Source organism: Rattus rattus, chromosome 17 (genome assembly GCF_011064425.1).
Source record: "Rattus rattus isolate New Zealand chromosome 17, Rrattus_CSIRO_v1, whole genome shotgun sequence".
NCBI lineage: Eukaryota > Metazoa > Chordata > Mammalia > Rodentia > Muridae > Rattus > Rattus rattus.
The window spans coordinates 7,653,709-7,675,723 of record NC_046170.1 but is presented as its reverse complement, the minus strand read 5'-3'; the positions used below and the strand labels follow the sequence as shown (position 1 = coordinate 7,675,723).

The 22,015-nt window shown below is 37.5% G+C and overlaps 1 protein-coding gene across 1 annotated transcript in view; it reads left to right on the top strand.

Annotated features, from left to right (window-relative positions):
- Window positions 1–19,998, top strand: part of Cdh8 (cadherin 8) — a 385,799-nt gene extending 365,801 nt beyond the window's left edge. Inside the window, exons 11-12 of the mRNA XM_032888162.1 lie at window positions 16,955–17,206; window positions 19,328–19,998. Coding sequence (XP_032744053.1) covers window positions 16,955–17,206; window positions 19,328–19,821 — 746 coding nt within the window. The 3' untranslated portion in view covers window positions 19,822–19,998. The remainder of the gene's footprint in view (window positions 1–16,954; window positions 17,207–19,327) is intronic.
- The last annotated feature ends 2,017 nt before the right edge of the window (window positions 19,999–22,015 follow it).

Sequence of the window (22,015 nt, the reverse complement as noted above, 5' to 3'; positions counted from 1 at the left end):
TTGAGGGAGTTCACTTCTCTAACTCTCAGTTTACCTTAATTTCCTGTACTCAATGCCTAGAATTTAGACTCAGTTAAATTTTCTTTATACTTGTCAGCATGTCCATTGGCATCTTGGCTGTTCTGGTCTTTTTAAACAGCCTTGTTAGTTGAGAAGTATTATTGTTTTTACATTTAATTGAACTATTAATCAAAAAACTATGTGAGGTTTGATATTTAATTTATTTTAGGCTTTATATGTTCCAAATATTAATCCGTATTGTACAGTGAGTAAATTTTCTTCCCATTCGATAGTCTATACTTTCAGTGGTTTCTTTTGTATACATTTTCATTTGAGTATTTAATATATTTAATATATTTTCAATATAAAAATTAGTGTAAAGAGGTTTTATATGATCTAATCATATTATATTATTTCTCCTGCCCCAATTCCTACCTGATACTCTTATGTTCCTATTCACCTACTTAACGTTGTCTCTTTCTCTCTCTAAAGGTAAAACAACATCCCTAAGAAATCAAAGTTAATAAAGTAAAAATAAAAATAAGATGAAAAATATTCAAACACCATAAAACATAAAGTACACACACACACAAACACATACACACACATGCAAACACATTACTACACTCTGTTTTGAATTAACCAAATACTCTTGATCCTTGGGCCTGTCATGAAACATAGTTGATATATTTTAGAGGATGTATCAATTACAGGTATACTTTGGTGAGAAATGGGACTTTAGGCCACTTCTGCTCCTCAGTACTGAGCTTTTTAAACTCTTTTGAGTTTCTGCAGGTCTTATACATGCTTCCAGTCTCTGGGGTTCATAAGTATATTAGTCCTACGTGTCTGGAACATGACATTTTCTTGGTTCTTACAATCTTCTATTCTCCTTTATAGAATACACTCCTGAAAGTTGGGAGAACTAGTTTGAGGAAAACATACCATTTAGGAATGAATGGAACAAAATTTCATTCTTGTCCAGTTGTTGATATCCTTTAATTACCAGATACTATATGTAGCTCCTCTGATGAGAGATGAGTGACACTCTGACCTTTTGGTATAGAAATATGCCATTCAGAATAATTTTATTACTATGTTCCTTTAAGAGTATAATAGTAGACAAATTACCCCTAGCACATGACCTATCTAGTCTCAAGTACTTTACCACTTTAACAGGGTCAGGAATGTCTCATGGAATTTTCCTTCAAAATTAAAAAAAATAAATATAAAAGAAACTTTAAAAAGTAGTAATTGGTTACTCCTTAAACAATTATGCCACCATTGCACCCGTATATCTTGAAGACACGTCTCTGTTTTAGGACATGGATTTTATAGCGTGTAGGGTGTAGTTCCTACTAGCCTGCTTTAAGCTCCAGGTGGACCATGCTACCAGCCCTGCCCTCATTACCTTAGATTCAAGGATGAAACACACACACACACACACACACACACACACACACACACACACACACACACACTCACATTAGCTTATATTTTATATGCTTTAGCTCAATGGCTGGACTTTTCTAAGACTGCCTCAGCTATCGTGCCCTTATTTTTACTTCCAGCTCAACAGTTACAGTTTCAGAAGTTTAGGCAATCTTCATTATGGTGGTGGCATGCAGGTAGACATAGTGCTGGAGGAGTATCTACAAGTCCTACATCCTAACCTGTAGGTAGCAGAAAGAGAAAGAGACCCTAGGACTGGCTTGTGCTTTGAAACTCCAAAGCCCACTCCCAGTGATACATTTCTTCCAAAAAGACTGACCTAGTCTAACCAGGCCACACCTTGTAACCCCTCTCAAACAATGTCACTCCCTATTGTCCAAATATTATAATATACAATCCTATGGGGACCAGTCTCATTCAAGCCACCATACAGAGTAATTTTTAATGTAATCATTTTACACTTACAGTAGATCACTTCATAAATTACAAGATACTGGTATATACTATTCCAGGAACTTTTACCTTTATTGTGAAGATTGAGTTTCTTTTATTTTTAATAATTTTTAAATTCACTTTACTTCCCTAATACAGTCCCCTCACTCCTGTTCTCTCAGTTCCACACTTAGAAATCCTTCTTCCCATTACTGCCTCCATTCTCTTCATGGAGGACAACCCCACCATGAAACATCTAGGCTCAGCAAGAATAAGAGGGTCAGCTAACCTGGTCCCAGGAAGAATCACAAAGACTGAACTAACAACCAAAGAGCATGCAGGGCCTAGTCTTAGATGTGGATTTTCCTTTAAGATGAATATGAATATATTCTTTAACAAATTAGTCACCATTTCCTTTCCAGTCTTGTTCTTAGGGAACTTTTATCACATTATTGTGAGACCTTTTGCCATATTCACATTGGTCTCTGAAATTTTTGACATGTTTCCCCCTCAGTGAATTAGTATATTCGTTGTCATGAAACTGGGATAAAAACACAATCTTGGATGCTTTGACAGCTCAAGAATAGCACAATACTGTATGCAAAAGACTTCTAAAATGCATACCAAAAACTGGCGAAACTTCACATGAGTGTTTAGGAATTAGTCAGCCTGAAATAAGATGATATTCCCTAAACTTTCCCGAGTTTGTTAAATATTGCTTCTAGGATAAAAACTGAAAAGAATTTAGAGTTAGGGACCTTTATAAATTTGCTCAGTATGAGGGGGTAGGGCATGTCCATTGTCAGCTAGGCACAGCAAGACTGGGAAATCAAATATCATCTGAAACTATTTTAAAAGACTCATACAAAAATCCCTTCTTTTATTTTAAAAAGTATTAAAATGAAATCATGCATGACTTCAAAAATGTATTCAGATTTCTCTATAATATATAACAATAGGGCATTTTATCAGATTACATTTTCAATAAAAAAAGAGTTTGAATGAGTCTGGTGTGATTTCTGCCTCAATCATAAGGGTGACCTACACAGGTATCTTTTCGTTCTCCAATCATTTCATTTCTGCTCTCTTCGTCTGCCTTTTAACCTGTTAATATGTGGGTGAATATAAGGAAAAAGCAAATCAGTTTGACCTTTAATGTAAAGTCATTTTCGAATGATCAAAACAGCACTATTTCCAACACTAGAAAGAGGATGAATCTTGAGATACAAAAGCACATGCCGCCTCAGCCGCCTGGTAGGAATGATAATGTAAGCACTGCTTGAATGATAATTTTATCTACATAGCGGCCTTCCATCCTCTCGCCTTCACTGTATATGAAGACTTCTGCCCAGAGATATATGTTTAGCCAAGCTGTTTTAATATAACATATTAAATTTTAAAATGATTCAACGACAAACACTGGTCTTCGGCTCCCTGCAGGATGCCACATTTTCTTGCATCATTTCCCGCCTTTACTAGCAGCTATTCTACCACTAGACCAGGAAAGAAGGAATTATGCAGGAAAACTGCTGTCAGCCGCTACCCCTGCTGGATTACACAACATAGAACATAATCGCTTTCCTAGTGAAGCCTCAGACAGCTTGGGCAAAGCCATTAACTATTGCTAACACCTAAAGAGGAAAAGTCAGTCCCAAGCTCCCTAGGTTTTATATAAAAAATAAAAAGTTATTTCAAACGCAGAAGGTCGGGGCCCATTTTTATATATTCTCATTCAGCTGATTTAGGATAAAAATGTGGGAATGCACATCTTTAACATTCTCGGGTTCTTATATTTAAATTAATGGAATGAATGGATATTACGTTATCTTAATTTTACTGTGAATATGTTCTACACGCACAAGTGAAAATTAGACAAGCTTCGGATGTGAAATGCCAACATGGGCTGGATAGTGTTGAGTCTAAATTACTACTAGTATTTTAGCTAAATGTATAAGCAGATATACTATGGTGTTCTGATGTGTGTTTGCAATTCATTTAGAAGTTAAGGCAATGACATGTGCAAGATCAGCGATGAGTGCCACCTTCATTGCATGGCAAGTGTGCAAAATTAGGTGTGTTTTACACCGATATAGGCATTGCTTGTCACAGGGACCCGTTACACACCGAATCACACTTCTTGACAGATGTCCTCTGTGTACTTATTGGCTATATTAATCAACACCATATTATACGTTTACATACACACAACATCAAGCATCTGATATATTTCTAGATTATGTACTTCAAAATCCTTGGGTTACTTTCTCTATTTACAGATTCCTAAAAGATTTTTCAGTTTTAGCTGATTACTGAAGGGTGATATATGTTCCTCCTTCAGACATTTTGATATTCCTGTGTGTAACTGGAGAGATGTGTATATCACAGTCACTAAGACTTTACGAAAGAAATCTTTGCTTTCTGGGAATCAAAGAGACAGGTACAATTAGTCTTAATATTTTAAAGTTGAACGTATAATATTGAAGATTCTAGTGGACAGTTTCAACATAAAAGTGAAAAAGATATACAATTGGAATTACAAAAAGATCGTTTGGCACTTGAAATTAGATAAGAATCCAGATTCCAAAATCCCCAAAGCAGTTAGAAAAAGACCAAGGAATATAAACATCAGAGTTTATGGATCAAGAGGAGAAATGCTTCTCTCTGTTTTAACACTGTGAAAAAAACAAAAAACAAAAAACAAACAAACAAACAAACAAACAAAAAACACTGTAAGTCCAGCTCTCAGGCCTCACTTCACCTAAGTTCCTTTCTCAATTTTAGCTGAGGATTCAGACTTAAAGTAAGCTCAGAGGAGAATGGTAGTTCACAGCACTGGAGCCAGGTCAAAGGTCATGGATGACAAGTAGAGAGCACGGCACCAAATGAATGATATCTTGCCAATAATAGCCTTTTATTTAAGTTTTGGAACAAAAGTTTTCAAGACTAATAATCCTATCTTATCTTCCCCAACATCCATCAGTTCCTGTAACAAGGATTAAGGGAAATCTATAGAGATTATCTAGTAAAACACACATAGGCTTTTTTGTATGAGTAATAAAGTGTAGGATCTCTTCCTCGAACGATCTTCTAGTTGGTGAATCAGACAAGGAGCAGTCCATTACCTTGCACTGTGTGGGGTAGAGTGCTGGGGAGGCTTTGCTCTGTCAGTGACCTCTTGAAGGCACTTGGTGCCAGCTTACTGAGGAAAAAAAATAATGAAATGTATGTGTTGACTTAAGAAAGGCATTTTGGCTAGGAAAAAATATATTTTTGGTGCTTGCCTCATAAAGTCAAAGGCAAATTAAATACCTTATATTCATATATGCAAAGGAAACTTTCTACATGTTTTGTTGAAGAATGTGTGCCAGCACCCAACTAAGTGGCGAGTTCATGGATAGTGTGTGTTTTTCAAATCAAAGCAAGTTGTTTGGGTAACAATTCAGCTCAGGTTCCTCTTTTCTCTTATTCTCAACACTTACCTGTAAGGTTTAAATATTCAACATCTTGGGAACAACGTGTGCTTCACTTAAATAAAAGCGCATTTAATTTGGCAAGTTTAAAGTAAATCTTACTGTGGTCCTTTGTATATCTTTTATCATCTATTCGAATGAACACAAATTAGCTACAATGCAAAACAAATTCATCTATGATTTCTAACTCCTTACTATATTCATGTTGTTAGTCAACACATAAAGAGGAAAACGAATGTGCTTGTGGTAGATTTCTAATGCTGTGGCAGTTAACGACAGTAAGCTATTTTCTGAGAGCTTCTCAAGGGTTCAGTTCAGTAAAGAGCTGGACATGGTTTGTGTCTGTTTTCTCTATGAAATTTGTATCCTGAATGTGTATTTTGTACATTCTTGAAAAGGCTGAGTAGTTAAAATATTCTTTCCAGATATGCTGATATTTCTGAAAGCTTTAAAATCCCCACTCGAGAAAGTTGGAGTGCGACTATTGTGTGAGATAGTCTACCTTTCTTCTAAGCATCAAGGAGTCTGTAAAAGAGTTGTGCATAGAGCATTGGTGGAAAAGACAACGCTTAAGGAAGTCCAAGGGTGATGCCAGCACATTTTACACCTGAAACAGGGTCGCTGAGCGTACATCGACACTGAATTAAGTGACACTCATATTCATATGTGGCTTCTGGATTCATAATGGAGTTCTGGCTACTATCTTATAACATGCTCTTTTGTTTTCCTATGTAATTATGCTAAGCTGTGTAATGTTCTATCAAAGTACACCATTTTATATTGGATAGCATTTTAGCTGTCATTTCTTTACTTAAATTATTTGCGTGTTACATGTTTGTATGTATATGTATAAGACCCTTTTGTGTAGATCTACATGTAGAGGTCAGAGAAGGATGTTGAATACCTTCCTCAATCTCTCTCTCTCTTTCTCTGTCTCTGTCTGTCTCAGTCTCGGTCTCTGTCTCTTTGCCTCTGTCTCTCTGCCTCTGACTCTCTGTCTCTCTCTGTCTCTGTCTCTCTGTCTCTCTCTGTTTTTATCTGTCTGACTCTCTGTGTGTATGTATGTCTGTCTCTCTGTGTATTCAGATAAATGAGTACACCACAGCATATGTGGAGTTACCAGAAGAACTGGTTCTTTGCTTCATCTATGCAGACTTCAGAGATTATGCTCAGGTTATATGGCTTGATAACAAGCACCCCGAGTTGCTGAACTCTACCACGAAGACCATCCATCTAATTTTTGAGAGCCACCTAGCTCAGAGCTCATCAAATGGCAAAACTAGTTGGCCGAACAACAACCAGGATTGCCCTCCCTCTTCTTCCTAGTGGCTGTAGCTACTGCCTCAGCCTACACCAGTGTCGTACTGAAGATCCAGTCTCATCTTTTCCTATTTAGACATTTTGTGCATTACAGGAAGAGTTATCTCTTCAGTCCCGGGTGTCTTTGTAATCGCTTTGAAAATCATAGACTTTCATCCACCAAAGACCTTGACCATTTCTTTTTTCCCCTCACTTATGGATACAGCAGGCAGTGATAGAAAGGCTTCTTGCTTGCTCTTCCTCATTTATTCTTGTCCTTGGTTTTTTTTAAATAAAACATATTTTAGAACCATCTTCACCACTTTTTTTTTTTGAGACAAGTTTTGTTCAAAGGGGACAAAGAAACATCGCGCAAAATCCACTGAGCATGATTATGTATCCCAGATTTCAGATGAAAATCCTTGAACCACTCACTTTATCTTTTGGAATCCTCCTCAAATGTATAATGGGAGAGGGGTCCCACATCGATTCCCTATCCTGCTGGGAAAAGTAGACACAGATTTAGCAAGAATAGCTGATTGCATTCATTTTATAAAGATGCATTAAACCTGACGGATAAAACAGTAGGTTTTTTCTTCTTTTTAGCTCAGGGGGGCATTGACAACAAATACCTAGCGGGCTCAGGCTCCCTCCAGAGGCAGGAGAGAGCCCAGTCTCTCTCCCAACTTCTGTTGCTGCAGGCATCCTTGGCTTGGAGCCAAATCCTTCCATCTCTGCCTCTGGTATTCGATTGTTTCGTCTTTTCCTCTCTGTCAAATTTCATTTTTCCACGTTCTTACAAAGACAGGTGGTACAGGATTTAGAGCTCCTTGAGGAATCCCACATGAACACCATACTTCACGATTTTAAGTCAGCTAGTTACCTACAAAGAAGACTCTTTTCCAAGTAAGATCACATTTGTAAATTCTGTAGATTGGGGTTTTGGCATAATTTTTCAGGAAACCATCAAAAATAGCATTAATCTAATGTTTCACCAATCACCACAGTGAAGACATGAAAAACCAGGACAATAAAAATAGGAGGCATAGTCATTTCCTGGCACTATACCATTAAAAACCATCTTAGTTTTTACATGACATAAAATTATTTATATTAATGCTTTAGAAATGAACAGTCCTCCTCTTTAAGCAGAAAACCTTAGAACCTGCTTATGTTTCCATGGCCTACTGTCTGTACATTTCCATTCCCAAATGACAACTAGCTAGATATTTATAGAGCCCTGGCGCTGAAGGAGCTGTGATGCAGAAAGAGCTTCCAGTGTGTTTTCCTATGTTTAAAAAAAGTGCTAATTCATTCTATGTGTAATTGTAGACTGTTGACTAAACATTACACTTGGTGTTAATCTAGGAGATTCCGAAGAGATCGCAGATGATGTTCCCTTTTGAAAGCCAGGCAGATAGCTGTTTTACGACTGAAGATCTTAGGTTACTTGGTGTTATTCGGTGATATTTGGTAATGAGTCAATCTGTAACCATTGAGACGATAGATGCCAGGTAGCAAAATGGACAATTTAAAAGAAAGAAAAGGAAAAACAGAGAATTGTAAAACAAGGGTCTAGTTACAAGTCTCAGAATGCACAGCTAACTGTGGCAGGTGATATGAACGTACACTTTGAAGGGAAATTGTAGAAAGTTGTAATGGTGAGGAGACTGGTTTCACAAAAAGTTGAGTGAGTGGGCGGCTGGGGGCGCACCCTCATAGAGGCAGGGGGACTGGGAGGGGATAGGGGGTCTATGGAGCGGAAACTGTGAAGGGGGTAGCATTTGAAATGAAAATAAATAAAGTAACAAAGAAAAAAGTTAATTTTCATGAACTTGTTAACATGAAATTATTTCCATACGTCCGTATTCCCACACGTCCAGTCAGAAAGTTTGTGTAAAGTATGGCAGACATTACATCAGCCTCATACCCTTTTATTAGCCACTGTGAGTGCATCCTTTTACCATGATGAAAATGCACAGGCTTTGCAGTTTCTATTGCTTTGTGAAGTGTTTATAAATAAACAAAATTTATAACCTAATGATAAGTCCTTAATTGAAACTCCAGTCCATGCTTCCTAAATGCCACGCTCACTTTCCTTGTCGTTAAAACAATTTGCATTTCACTTGACTGGACCAAGAAAATTTGACTTAAATTTGCAAGTCAAATATCTCGAAAAGGCACAATGTCCACTGATTACCTCTTCAGCTCTTTATTTTGTAATAAATGGTAGCAGGAGCCTTCTTTAACTGTGGCTCCCCTTTGCATTGTGTGGCTACAGAAACTGAGGACTAGAGAATGCCGGGTCGTCATTCTCCCAGATTTCTAATCTCGATGATTAGGTCCTCAAATGTTATGGCATCAACTGCGTCTCCACATGTAGCAGTTGTGTTAGTTTCGATGCAGGAATCTGATGGAAAGAAATACAGCAACTCCCCAACACATGCAGCTGTTACTAAAGGAAATAAAAAATGGAGATACAAACTTCTGGGAAAATATCCATTCATTTCCAATTCTGGGTGATGGAATACTATCAATAATCACGTGAAAAATTAATCTAAGAGCAGACTACTCACTGAGGATAGAAGAATCCCCATTATTTATTTTTTTAATTTTTATTACTCTTATTATTTTACAGTCCAGTTGTTAGCCTGTCTTGGTCTTCCCTCTCACAGTTTCACATCCCATTCCTCCTCTCCCCTGTCTCCAAAAGAATGTACTCAACCCCCACACCAACCCCCTCTTCTGCCCATTACCTCACCCCTACCAGACTGCCCCATTCCCTGAGGCCTTAAGTCTCTGGAGGGTTAGATGCATCTTCTCCCACGGAGGCCAGACCAGGAAGGGCTCTGTTGTTTACGCGTTGTGGGTATTGGACCAGCCAGTATCCACTTTTAGCAAGTAAAAGAGAATTCCGTGGCACACCTATTTTATATGATGGCCTTTCCCTATAATTATGCTGTTTCTTCTCTGAGCCTCCCTGCTTGCCCCTATGCATTTCCAATCTATGCCTCACATTCTGTGATATAAAGCATTCTCAGAGAAATATTTGGAAACTGTCAGTCTCTTCAATTTCCACAGGCTATGTGTGCTCTCCTGCCGTTGGAAATCTAACTCTGTCTTTGATTTACTTGGAACTACATATATCTTCTTTTTGCAGCCATATGAAGACAAATGAATGCGACTCTAACTCCTGGTTACTTAGTCATTTGTTTATCTAACAAATATTTGCTGAACACTCATTATGCATTTAAATTGGTTATTTGTTGCCCGAAAGTTTCGGTCTATTCTCATATCTCCAGTGTCCATCAAATCCCCATTACTACATCCTGTCTTATAATAACGTTCTGATGAAAACGTAAATGTTTTTGGAAGATCCAGCAACTAAATTTGCTAGAGATATTTGGAGAAAAGTATTCAAAAAGACATAACATTTAAGTATAGACAAAAGATAAAACATAAATTATTCACAATTTAAACTATGGAAAAGGAGAGGTAGAGAAAGTATCAGTCAAAATAAAAATCTAAATTTTCTGATAAAGGAAGATACTTGGGTCAAAACATGGCAGGACAGATGAAGTGTAAAAAGAAGAAGGAAGGTCAAACATGTCACAGAGAGAGAGAGAACTGGACAAAGTACATATAGTAATGTATGGGGAAAAAAAATCTCTAACCTGTAATTTAAGCAGAATTCTAAAGGCTCAGTCTCCCTCAGTCTCTCTCAGTCTCTCTCAGTCTCCCTCAGTCTCCCTCAGACTCCCTCAGTCTCCCTCAGTCTCCCTCAGTCTCCCTCAGTCTCCCTCAGTCTCCCTCAGTCTCCCTCAGTCTCCCTCAGACTCCCTCAGACTCCCTCAGTCTCCCTCAGACTCCCTCAGTCTCCCTCAGACTCCCTCAGTCTCCCTCAGACTCCCTCAGTCTCCCTCAGTCTCCCCAGTCTCCCTCAGTCTCCCTCAGTCTCCCTCAGTCTCCCTCAGTCTCCCTCAGACTCCCTCAGTCTCCCTCAGTCTCCCTCAGTCTCCCTCAGTCTCCCTCAGTCTCCCTCAGTCTCCCTCAGTCTCCCTCAGTCTCCCTCAGTCTCCCTCAGTCTCCCTCAGTCTCCCTCAGTCTCCCTCAGTCTCCCTCAGTCTCCCTCAGTCTCCCTCAGACTCCCTCAGTCTCCCTCAGACTCCCTCAGTCTCCCTCAGTCTCCCTCAGTCTCCCTCAGTCCCTCCTCCCTCAGTCTCCCTCAGTCTCCCTCAGTCTCCCTCAGTCTCCCTCAGTCTCCCTCAGTCTCCCTCAGACTCCCTCAGTCTCCCTCAGACTCCCTCAGTCTCCCTCAGTCTCCCTCAGTCTCCCTCAGTCTCCCTCAGTCTCCCTCAGTCTCCCTCAGTCTCCCTCAGTCTCCCTCAGTCTCCCTCAGACTCCCTCAGTCTCCCTCAGCCTCCCTCAGTCTCCCTCAGTCGGCTCCCTCAGTCGACCCTCAGTCTCCCTCAGTCCCCCTCCGTCTCCCTCAGTCCCCCTCAGTCTCCCTCAGTCTCCCTCAGTCTCCCTCAGTCTCCCTCAGTCTCCCTCAGTCTCCCTCAGTCTCCCTCAGTCTCCCTCAGTCTCCCTCAGTCTCCCTCAGTCTCCCTCAGTCTCCCTCAGTCTCCCTCAGTCTCCCTCAGTCTCCCTCAGTCTCCCTCAGTCTCCCTCAGTCTCCCTCAGTCTCCCTCAGTCTCCCTCAGTCCCTCAGTCTCCCTCAGTCTCCCTCAGACTCCCTCAGTCTCCCCAGTCCCTCAGTCTCCCTCAGTCTCCCTCAGACTCCCTCAGACTCCTCAGTCTCCCTCAGTCTCCTCAGACTCCCTCAGTCTCCCTCAGACTCCCTCAGTCTCCCTCAGACTCCCTCAGTCTCCCTCAGTCTCCCTCAGACTCCCTCAGTCTCCCTCAGACTCCCTCAGTCTCCCTCAGTCTCCCTCAGTCTGTAGCTATATGAAGGTATTTATATATCAAAAGAAATATATTCTCTCTATATATTTATAGCTGTATATTTACACATGAATATAGAGAGATATTCTTATGGCTACCATCCTATATTACTTTATCTTTATTAATATATTCATATATATACATATTAAGAGACATGATAACATCTGTTTTTATTAATATGATATTCCCAGAGTCATGTTTATTTGTTTTGTTTTCAGTAAGTAACAGAAATTCGCTGATGGATAGACTGACTGATATTCCTAAAACATGCTTCATTTTTTTTTACTATTTAAAATAGATCTCAGTTATAATGAATGAAATATTCAGTTTATTGAACCTACAGTCATTGGAAATATAACAGGCTAAACAATGGGATTGGTGCCATGAGAAATTATGAAAAATAAAATTATGAATACTAAGGTTAATATGTTTACATTTATTTATTTACGGTACTTGAATGTCAATTTCAGTTGTTATGTCTTTTGTCTCATGTATTTTCTAGGTTATAAGCCATCCTTGATTCCTCCACTAAGTCAGTACCTGGACATATTATAATATTATAACATTTGTCCTGCTCAAAAAGATCAGATAATGGCAAAAAAATTACAATAGCGAAAGTCAAAACAGGAGAGCAGGTTAAGACAAAGAAACCATAAAAGTATACAATATCAAAATGCAAGAGATCCAAGGGAAAGAACAAAGTTTCCAGTAATTGCATAGTAAAATCGAAGCTAACTTTAAAGGGAAAAGAATGGGTATTCCTTCATGTCCTCAACTTTAAATTACTAGAAAGATGAAGTACAGTATATAAGAAACCAAGAGAACTAGAAAAGCAAATTCATCGCTCAACAACCACAAAACTATTTTGCAATCAATACCATCAACCATTTTCACATGTACTTCAAATCAGAAGTCTTTTCATTTAAAACCAGAACAAGGTAGAAAGACTAAATGTTCCTTCTTGTACTCATAATCTTCTCAGGGAACTGACTAATATAAAGTAAATAAAAATTAATTTCAAGCAATAACACACAAAAAAATGAAATCTTGACCTTTGGAGAGCATACGGATAGGAAGAAATTGCCAAACTCGACCAGATCTGGTTATTTTAGCCTGTATTTCATCCATTTACTTTCCATTCCTTAAAGATTTATATTCCTATTACATTAGGATTAGTTTGCCCTTCTTTTCTAGATGTCTTAGAGAGAAAAATTAAACTTTTACTTTGAATTCTTTGTGATTTCATAATATGATCAAATTGAGTTTGAATTTTACCTTTATACCTTGAGTTGCAGCCCATGAAATTTTCTTTGCTGAATATTCACTTATACATCTATCCATAAGTTATCATGTGCACATATCCATGTATCATAATATTTTCTAAATCTCTGATAAAATTTTCCTTGACTAGTTAGATATTGAGTTCTGCACTATTTAACCTCCACGCATTTTTAAAAATATCTTAGTTAGTTTCTCTCGCTGATTTCTGATTTTATTTGGTGGAAACATAATTTGGTCAAAGAAGCTTCGCTGCACGCTCGCTTTAATCTCACCTTTACTTCGTGATTTACACACTCTTCAATGTCGAATGTTTACAGTGTGTTTGAGTGAAATATTTATTCTTCAGTTATTAAGGGGAAGATCTCTGGGCTTCTGGTGGGAAAAGGATTGGTATTTTATCATTGCTCAACTTTTCTATTTTGCGTTTACATTATTGAAAGTGGAATATTAGAGCACTCCATTATAGTTTTGTAGTTTTGTTTTCATGTGGTATATCCCACAACACATTAAATTGATATTTTTGATATAATTGCTTTTGAAACTACACTCTTTTACTGACTTTTAAAAGTACATGATCATCTTCACAGATATTCTTGGTTTGAGCATACAAGTGAATCATAATTTGCAATTGATTGCTATTAGGATGTGTAAAACTCCCTACAGTAAATACTGGTAATAAACTCAGTTTTTTGATATGTGTGATAAGAGTTCTCTCTCTCTCTCTCTCTCTCTCTCTCTCTCTCTCTCTCTCTCTCTCTCTCTCTCACTCACACACACACACACACACACACGCACACACAAACACACAGATACACAGACACATAAGATTTTGAATCTAGCATTACTAGAGTGCATCGATTGAGAGTTTTAATAATTCAATATTTGTATGAAAATTCTACTCTTAATTGTACAACCATCTCCTTGGATGTGATGTGAGCTTCCCATTGCTTTTAGAGTTTTCCGATTTCCTTTCAGTGTTTTGACTATTATGTGTATGTCTTCATTTATTTTTAAATACATATTACTTCTACACATTTTCTACTGAACAATTCCTTAGGACTTCCAATGTTTATAATTTTTATGGGCATTAACAGGAACTTCTCCTGCTCCCATGCTGCATAAAATTCTTTAACGAAATATACCTGCATACTTTGAAAACTAAATAGAAGCTATTTTTAATTATTGAAAATAAAAGCAATTGACAAATTAGTTTACATTTATTTAACAGCAAGTTTACTGACAATAAGATTTTACAATCTAAATACATTTACACATATTTACTTTGGCAATAGTATGTATTGTTAGTAATAATAAAACAGATAAAATATGTGATGGTTCCTGAAATTAAAATATTTTATTTGTATATGATATAATATTTAAATAAATCAAGACTTTGGAGGTGTTAAGGTTCGCCAAATTTTTTTATATTATATAAAATATATTGCAATTTTCATAAATTTTACCAAAGTTATTAAAGGAGCTCTCATGGAGGCTGGCATTCTGCATTCTATATTTGTCAGGGAACAGCAGATAGGCAGAAGCATACGGTAGAAGATGAAGGTCTGAGACATACAAGGCTTTTATGATACGTTCACGCGTAGGAAGGATGCCAGTGGTGCAAGATTGAAGAAAAAATATGTTGCTTGAAATACAGCAACATATAGATTCCTGAAGGGATCAAAGCCCATGTACTTGTTTTGTGAGAGACAATTCTAGATCATTGGGGAAAGTAGAGCTTAGACTACAATAAACCTGGAGGAACTTAATTAACATTATGGAAAATGTCATTTCCATATGATGTTGTAATCCAGAAGATTAACGCTACCCAATATAACCTTTAATTCTAAAATGTGCATATGTTTAAAACACAAATCATAAGACAGAATTATATAAGTTAAAATACTAATGAAATAAAAGCCCAACATATAAGAAAAAATGACAAGGAATTTTAAAATGTATACTTTTGAAAATTCACTCCACCTGTATATGTGCATTAGATTTAAGCACAGGAAACTGTTCTTTTATAGGTTTAATATGTTCTATAATGAAGATTTCATTCAGTTACTAAAAATAAACTTAATTCAATCAATAACATATGCAAACACATTTATTTTTTTTTAAAAAAGGAAGCTAATTGATGCTGTTTGGGGCTGACAGTTAAGAACCTAGTAGAATGCCTCCTGTCCTCCTTTTATACAATAATTTCATGCATGTGAAAAGAGCGACAGAAATGGAAAATGGATGATTAGTACAGAAATGCAAGAGGATAGAATTGGAGGCTCCCATGTTTTCCAGAGTCACAACCTTGTTCTGCAGTGAGCAACAGTTCTGTTGCCATTTCTAAATTACCACTGCAGATTTCTTAAAAGAGAGAATGCACAGCAATACTTCCTCATATCAAGCATTCCAATCACCACAAAAGAAAAAGCCTCATTGCATTTTTATTAATTCTGTGTCATGGAAAAAACATTTGTATCTTACGTGTTGAACAAAAGGACACAAAGTAATCAAACAAATATTTCCCATGCTAATTAACAGTGTGCAGACTTGTCATTGCTTTCTGACAACGTAACCCAACCTTGGATTCTGTAACTGTGTTGAAATAATGTTGCCCTGCTTTTAGCTAACTGGTGTTTTCTTCTAGGTCATGGGGAGGATATTGCTGTATCATTTTGTATATCGCCGCTTAACTCTATGAGAAAACCTTATTTTGCTGTGCAAATTGCTAAATAATGAGGCCCAACCAAAAGAAACTCAAAAAAAAAATTAAATCAGAGTGCCTTTTCTGTTTGAGTACTTACTAGTAAAGCATTATAAGCCCGTTTATATCTTAAACAATGTAAATTACATGCAATTATGGATCTATTTTGGAGAATGATTTCTATTTTCTACAAAATTCTAATAGAGGTTATTATATGGCAGGACTCAACATAATAAGTCACTGGAGTAGAATATTTGTCCATTTATTTAAATGCTGTGGAAATCAGTAGGACACTGATGACCAGAAATTAGACAGCTTTGAAATCATAGATGGTATCATTTGGTGACAATAACGACTTAACTCAGTATTCTGATGTCTGTGAGTTTGTCAATATTAGAAATTTTTTCCTATTGAAATGGTCATTTTTTTCCAAATAATATCAGCTCAGTAAGTACTTTTTTTGTCCTTAAATACTATTGTGAAACAATCAGGGCTCTCATTCTGAATATTTATGTGTCTTTTATTGATTAAATTAAAGGACAGATTAAAATATGCATAGTGTGACTGTCATTCTCCTGGGCATGATGAATGACTACAGTGTTCATAAGTGAGTTGAAATAATAAAACCTATAGGGTCAGTGTGGGACCAGCCACTTGTCATGGACTTATCTCACTTCAGACTGAAATCACAGCATTGCATATTACCTAAGTTTAGATAGATATGGCTTTGCATATTCAAAGATAATTTCTGTATAACTAATGCAAAATGGAATTCCTTCTATGTCTTATTTTCTTGCCCATATAAAAACAATTCATAAAGGAGTTTATAGAAATTTAAAATTTACGATCTTTCTCTTCCAGTTGGTAGCAATCTGTTTTCTGTTCTCAAGAGAAGTGCTTCAGGAAATTCTGACGGTTGTTTACGTAACATGGTAGTCAATAAAATTATTATTCATGTTTTTATTCAGTCTATCAATACAGAGAATCTCAAATAGACATTGTCTGTATGGTAATGTTCTCTCTAGTTAGCTTCTGTGATTATGTTATGTACACGTGGATTTATGGGAGACGGTATAACATGTGCATTCTGAAAAGACCTTTGAAGATTATTTTCATAAAATCTGTTTTGCATTTGCAAGGTAATCTCAGGCCTCAAAGTTTTATTGCTGGCTTCCGTTCACACAACTGCTTTTGCTGTGGCTATTTTGGCTTGTGTCAATTGATAAAGTTGGGAAAGAAAGTGGAGGAGCTGTGATAGTCCCTTTGTATGTGCAACTGTTTCAGGTTCACACAAATGTGTGGACTAGAAGAACAAGTATTATTTGGGCATATATTCTGAAATGATGCAAATATCTGTCCTTTTCAATTTTCTTAGATAATTCCCTGAGCATTCTGGCAAAACATAATGGATTCAACCGCCAGAAGCAAGAAGTCTACCTTCTGCCTATCGTGATCAGTGACAGTGGGAACCCCCCTCTGAGTAGCACCAGTACCCTGACCATCCGCGTCTGTGGCTGTAGCAATGATGGCGTGGTTCAGTCGTGCAATGTCGAAGCTTATGTCCTTCCTATTGGGCTCAGTATGGGCGCGTTAATTGCTATATTAGCATGCATCATTTTGCTGCTCGGTGAGTACCACCACCTTCATGGCCTACTGCCATAAGTGAATATAAAGAAGAATAGAAAAATATAACCTGGACTGTATACAGCACTAAGATAAAGTGAGAAAGAATGGTGAAGACTCTGACCAGGTTGCGAGGATTTCAGGTGCCTTTTCAAACCTGTCAAGAGGGAAAATACAAATAATGTGAGAGGCAAAATGACAAGAACGTGGAGAATTAAACTCTACATTCATCCTAACACGGTTACAAAAGATGGCCTCCAAATCACATGTTGCACACACATTTAATGCAAGAGCTAATTCTTCTGTGTTTAATCACCACCGAATATAGATAACACATGGACTGGGTCATTCCATCATTAGATCTCAGAGTTTAGTGAGATGTAAAGAGAATCAGGAAGCATATGAACATACCATTTTATAGATATTTTAGTAGATACTACAGTAAAATTACAGGAAAGAGTTCAAGTTGAGAGGTAAGGGTCATTACTTTCCTGTGTAAAATGCTCATTGTAAAAGCAAGACTAAGCCTGAACAGAGTGAAAGCGTCCCTGTGATCCAGCCCTTAGGAGAAAGAGGAGGATCAGGGGTTCCAGACTACCCAGGGCCACCTGGTTAGTGGTCCAAATGCACACAAGCAGCGCTTTTACTTCCAAGAACATATCAAAGAGATATTTACGCCATAGTCTTATCTTTCTCCTGAAAATTAAAATGGCTTAACAATTAAATCCGTTCATGATTCATTTGAATGGTAAACTTCTTGGATAACAGTCCTTTCTCTTGCTTTATGTCAGAGCAGACTTTCTAGGCAGAGGAGTACCAGGTGCCATTCAATACAAGATTTTAATTGTGTGATGATTTATATAATGTATGAAGGTAATCTATCACTTAGGTTGAGAATATCTTATTATATCATACGCTGTGGCCATAACTTTTTGATTGAGTGGTTAAAAGCATTCGGGATGCCCTGGGTTTAATTGCTGCTACCAGCAGTGACACCATCACAGAAAAAGAAGTCTTCAAGTACCAAACTCACTAGTTGGGAGCAATATATATATATATATATATATATATATATATATATATATATCAAGGAAACTGAATAGGTCACACGATGTACTTAATGTGTTAATTATGCTACAGATATCATTTTCTTTTCTGTAGGGCTCACCTTAAAGCTGATTCCAGTTTATGTGCATTTTACATCACAACAGCAAATGTTATTAAATGAAAATGATTTTGAGTGACATGTACAAAAGTTTAGTTTTGGTCATTCAAATGACTGTTTGGGCTAATTCACTGTTAAAGAGTTTAAAAGTCCGGGTGTCAGCATGACTGAACACATTGAAGCAGTAGTTCTCAACCTGTGGGTAGCAACCCCTTTGGAATTTGAACAACTCTTTCGTTGGAGAGTCCTAAGACCATTGGAAAACACAGATACATTATTAGGATTCATAATAATATAAAATTATAGTTATTCAGTAGCCAGGAAAATATTTTTATGGTTGTGGAATGACCATAACATAAGGAATTGAATTTATATGAGGAGTCAGCCATCCTCGAATCAGATATACCCGGTCACCAAGTTTTTAGCACAAAGTCAATTACCAGGGAGGGACAAGGCAATGGGCTACAAAGGCAGCAGCAACCCCAAGCAAGCACAGGCAAGATAGGAAAAGAGAGTGCATCCACAGAAGTGGGTTTTTAAGAGGAGCATAAGGAGTTTATGCTCAGGTGTTTATGTAATTCCTGATCGAACATGCTAGTCAAATAATAACTTTATTTAAATTTTTAGACCTCAGTGTTTTGTCTCAGGAATGAATCAGTGGCCAAATAGGGGAATAGAATTTGCAGGCTAGCTTACTGAATGTATTTTTTTTTTAACCAAGGAAGATGGAAAGGGTTTAAAGGACAGTGTCTACAATGGTTGCCATGCACAGGCCTGTTAGAGCACTGCAGCAGTGGAAAGGTTGAGAACCACGCTCTGAAGCACTGCACTCAAGGTGCAGGATTGCAGAAGTCATAAATACATTCTTTTTAAAATCCTCCTCTCCTCTGTCATCCCCTCTGCTTTGATCATGGCAGGATATGCTTGTTGACTGAACGCGATCTGGTCTTTGTCTTACAGTCATTGTGGTTCTGTTCGTTACCCTGAGGCGGCATAAAAATGAACCACTAATAATCAAAGATGATGAAGACGTTCGAGAAAACATCATTCGCTACGACGACGAAGGAGGCGGGGAGGAGGACACAGAGGCTTTTGACATTGCAACTTTGCAAAACCCAGATGGAATTAATGGATTTTTACCCCGTAAGGATATTAAACCAGATTTGCAGTTTATGCCAAGGCAAGGGCTTGCTCCAGTTCCAAATGGTGTTGATGTCGATGAATTTATAAATGTAAGGCTTCATGAGGCAGATAATGACCCCACGGCCCCACCATATGACTCCATTCAGATTTATGGCTATGAAGGCCGAGGGTCTGTGGCTGGCTCTCTCAGCTCGTTGGAGTCCACCACATCAGACTCAGACCAGAATTTTGACTACCTCAGTGACTGGGGTCCCCGCTTTAAGAGACTGGGCGAACTCTACTCTGTTGGTGAAAGTGACAAAGAAACTTGACAGTGGATTACATAAATAATCAATGGAACTGAGCATTCTGTAATATTCTAGGGTCACTCCCCTTAGATGCAACAAATGTGGCTATTTGTTTTAGAGGCAAGTTTAGCACCAATCATCTATAAACTCAACCACATTTTAATGTTGAACCAAAAAAAAAATAATAAAAAATAAAAAGTATATGTTAGGAGGTGACAAATCTTGTGGAGTGTGAATTAAGTATGTGGATTGTTTAGAAGTCTTTGGATATTTTGATATTTACCTGACGGCCAGTCAGAGATTGGGATCCTAGCTAATCCTTAGAGAATTGTTTAAGAGGAGGAAAAAACAAAACAAAACAAAATTAAAAGGTGCTTTATTAGAAAAAGTGGACTTGCAAGGACTCTGCTGCTGATACGTGTCTTCTGTAAGGATTCTTATGAGTGCAAATGGTTTTTAGTCCCTTCACCAATAAGGATCCCGTCACAAATGATAAAGCAATACTTTGGTCTGCTGTACGTTATGACTTCATAGAGTTTGGGGAGGCCTCCTAGATTACATGGTACGGTGACCATACGTTGTACATAACTGTTGGCCCCACTCAACAGAGACTGAATAGCATCTTTAAATATTGTGTCGAGCCTTAAAATATTCACATGTTCGTAATCCATTCCAGGGTGGGGATTGCCAACTCAAAGGTGGGAGGAGAGAAATGCCATTCAAACAGGCTGTGTCTAGAAGCAGGATTCTTCGTTCCCTCCACTTCATCTTCTTCCACAAGGACACAGAGATAAACTGTATTCCACAGTGGACCACATCAGAGACAGATGGTTTTATTGCTAGCGTGTGAATTTATTTGTTTAATCCTCAAAATAAATATTTTATTGATGTCCAATAATGCTTTTATTTATTAAGGTTGGTAATCTATAGATTAAGGGATTATATGGGGAAAACTAAATTATATCCATTAATAATCCTTTAGATTGTTTTATATTAATATCTATACAATGAATGTTTAATACATGTACATTTTGATCAGATAAGTATGGCAGGCAATATTATCAAGGGGAGAGGTAATAGTCTCTTTAGAGTAGAAAGTGTAATTGTGACTGGTGATTACAGGAACAGCATTTCCCAGAGAAACTTTTGGACTATTTTCTATTTTCTTCATAATCCTAGTATTTGGTGTTTTTACTACAAGCACAAACATCTGGAAGTATATTGATTCCTGTGAATATTTAAACTCTAGACTTTTAGATATTTACATAATGCCCCACCCAGTAAACATTCTTCAAGTTTCCCTCTCCCAAATAATTTAGAGCAGAAACTGATTTGTACATAATTTTACTGCTTATGTTTTTTTACACTTCTGTCCCTGGTCATGGTGATGCGCAGAATGTCTTAGACTACAAAAGCAGAACAGCACTAGAAGATGTGAGCATATTTAATTTGTAATGCAAACCTGCCATGTAGGAGTAGAAAATGTATTATAAAACTCGAGTATTACATGCAGATCATTTTACTTTTCTACTTTGCTTTAATGCAATATTGTTTATTTACTCCATGTGTTGTATTCAGAGAAACTCCTGTATTGTTTCCTACTTTGTGAAATATATTTTTATAAATACCTTTGTTGTCATCATTTTTTCAGCTATATGAAGATTTCTGAGCAGAACTATTGACTTTAACTAAAATGCCAAACTGTACAATCACACTGTGGGCCACTTTTAGTTTTAAGCATCTTTATTATAATAAAGAACCAGGGAACAGAAATAGATTGCTATTGATCCCATACAGAAAAAAACATCAGAGACATAAAAATAAACGCCATAGCCAAAAGATAGTTGACTGTGTTTTGGGGGTCCCTAAATGCAGAGGATTGGGTGGAGGTAGCACAAAGTGGGGGGGGGGTTTAAAAGATCAAGAAGGTAGTTCTACATAGAAAAATTCTCTAGGTGAGATTACAGTCCAAGAGGTAGCAAAACAAAGGGACTGAAGCTTTGAGGAAAGAACCAAAACTGCATTGCAGATGTGAAAACCATTCTTTACTAGATCCTTAGAGGATCCTTAGAACAAGACTCATGGGCTCCTGTCACCTACTACTTTAGTCCCTAGCATGGGGATACCTAAGGAAAACATGAATTTGGCTTGGAGATGGAAGGCAACAGTTTCTGAAAGCTGTTTTCACCATATCTGAATCAAAGCAACTAAATATTCA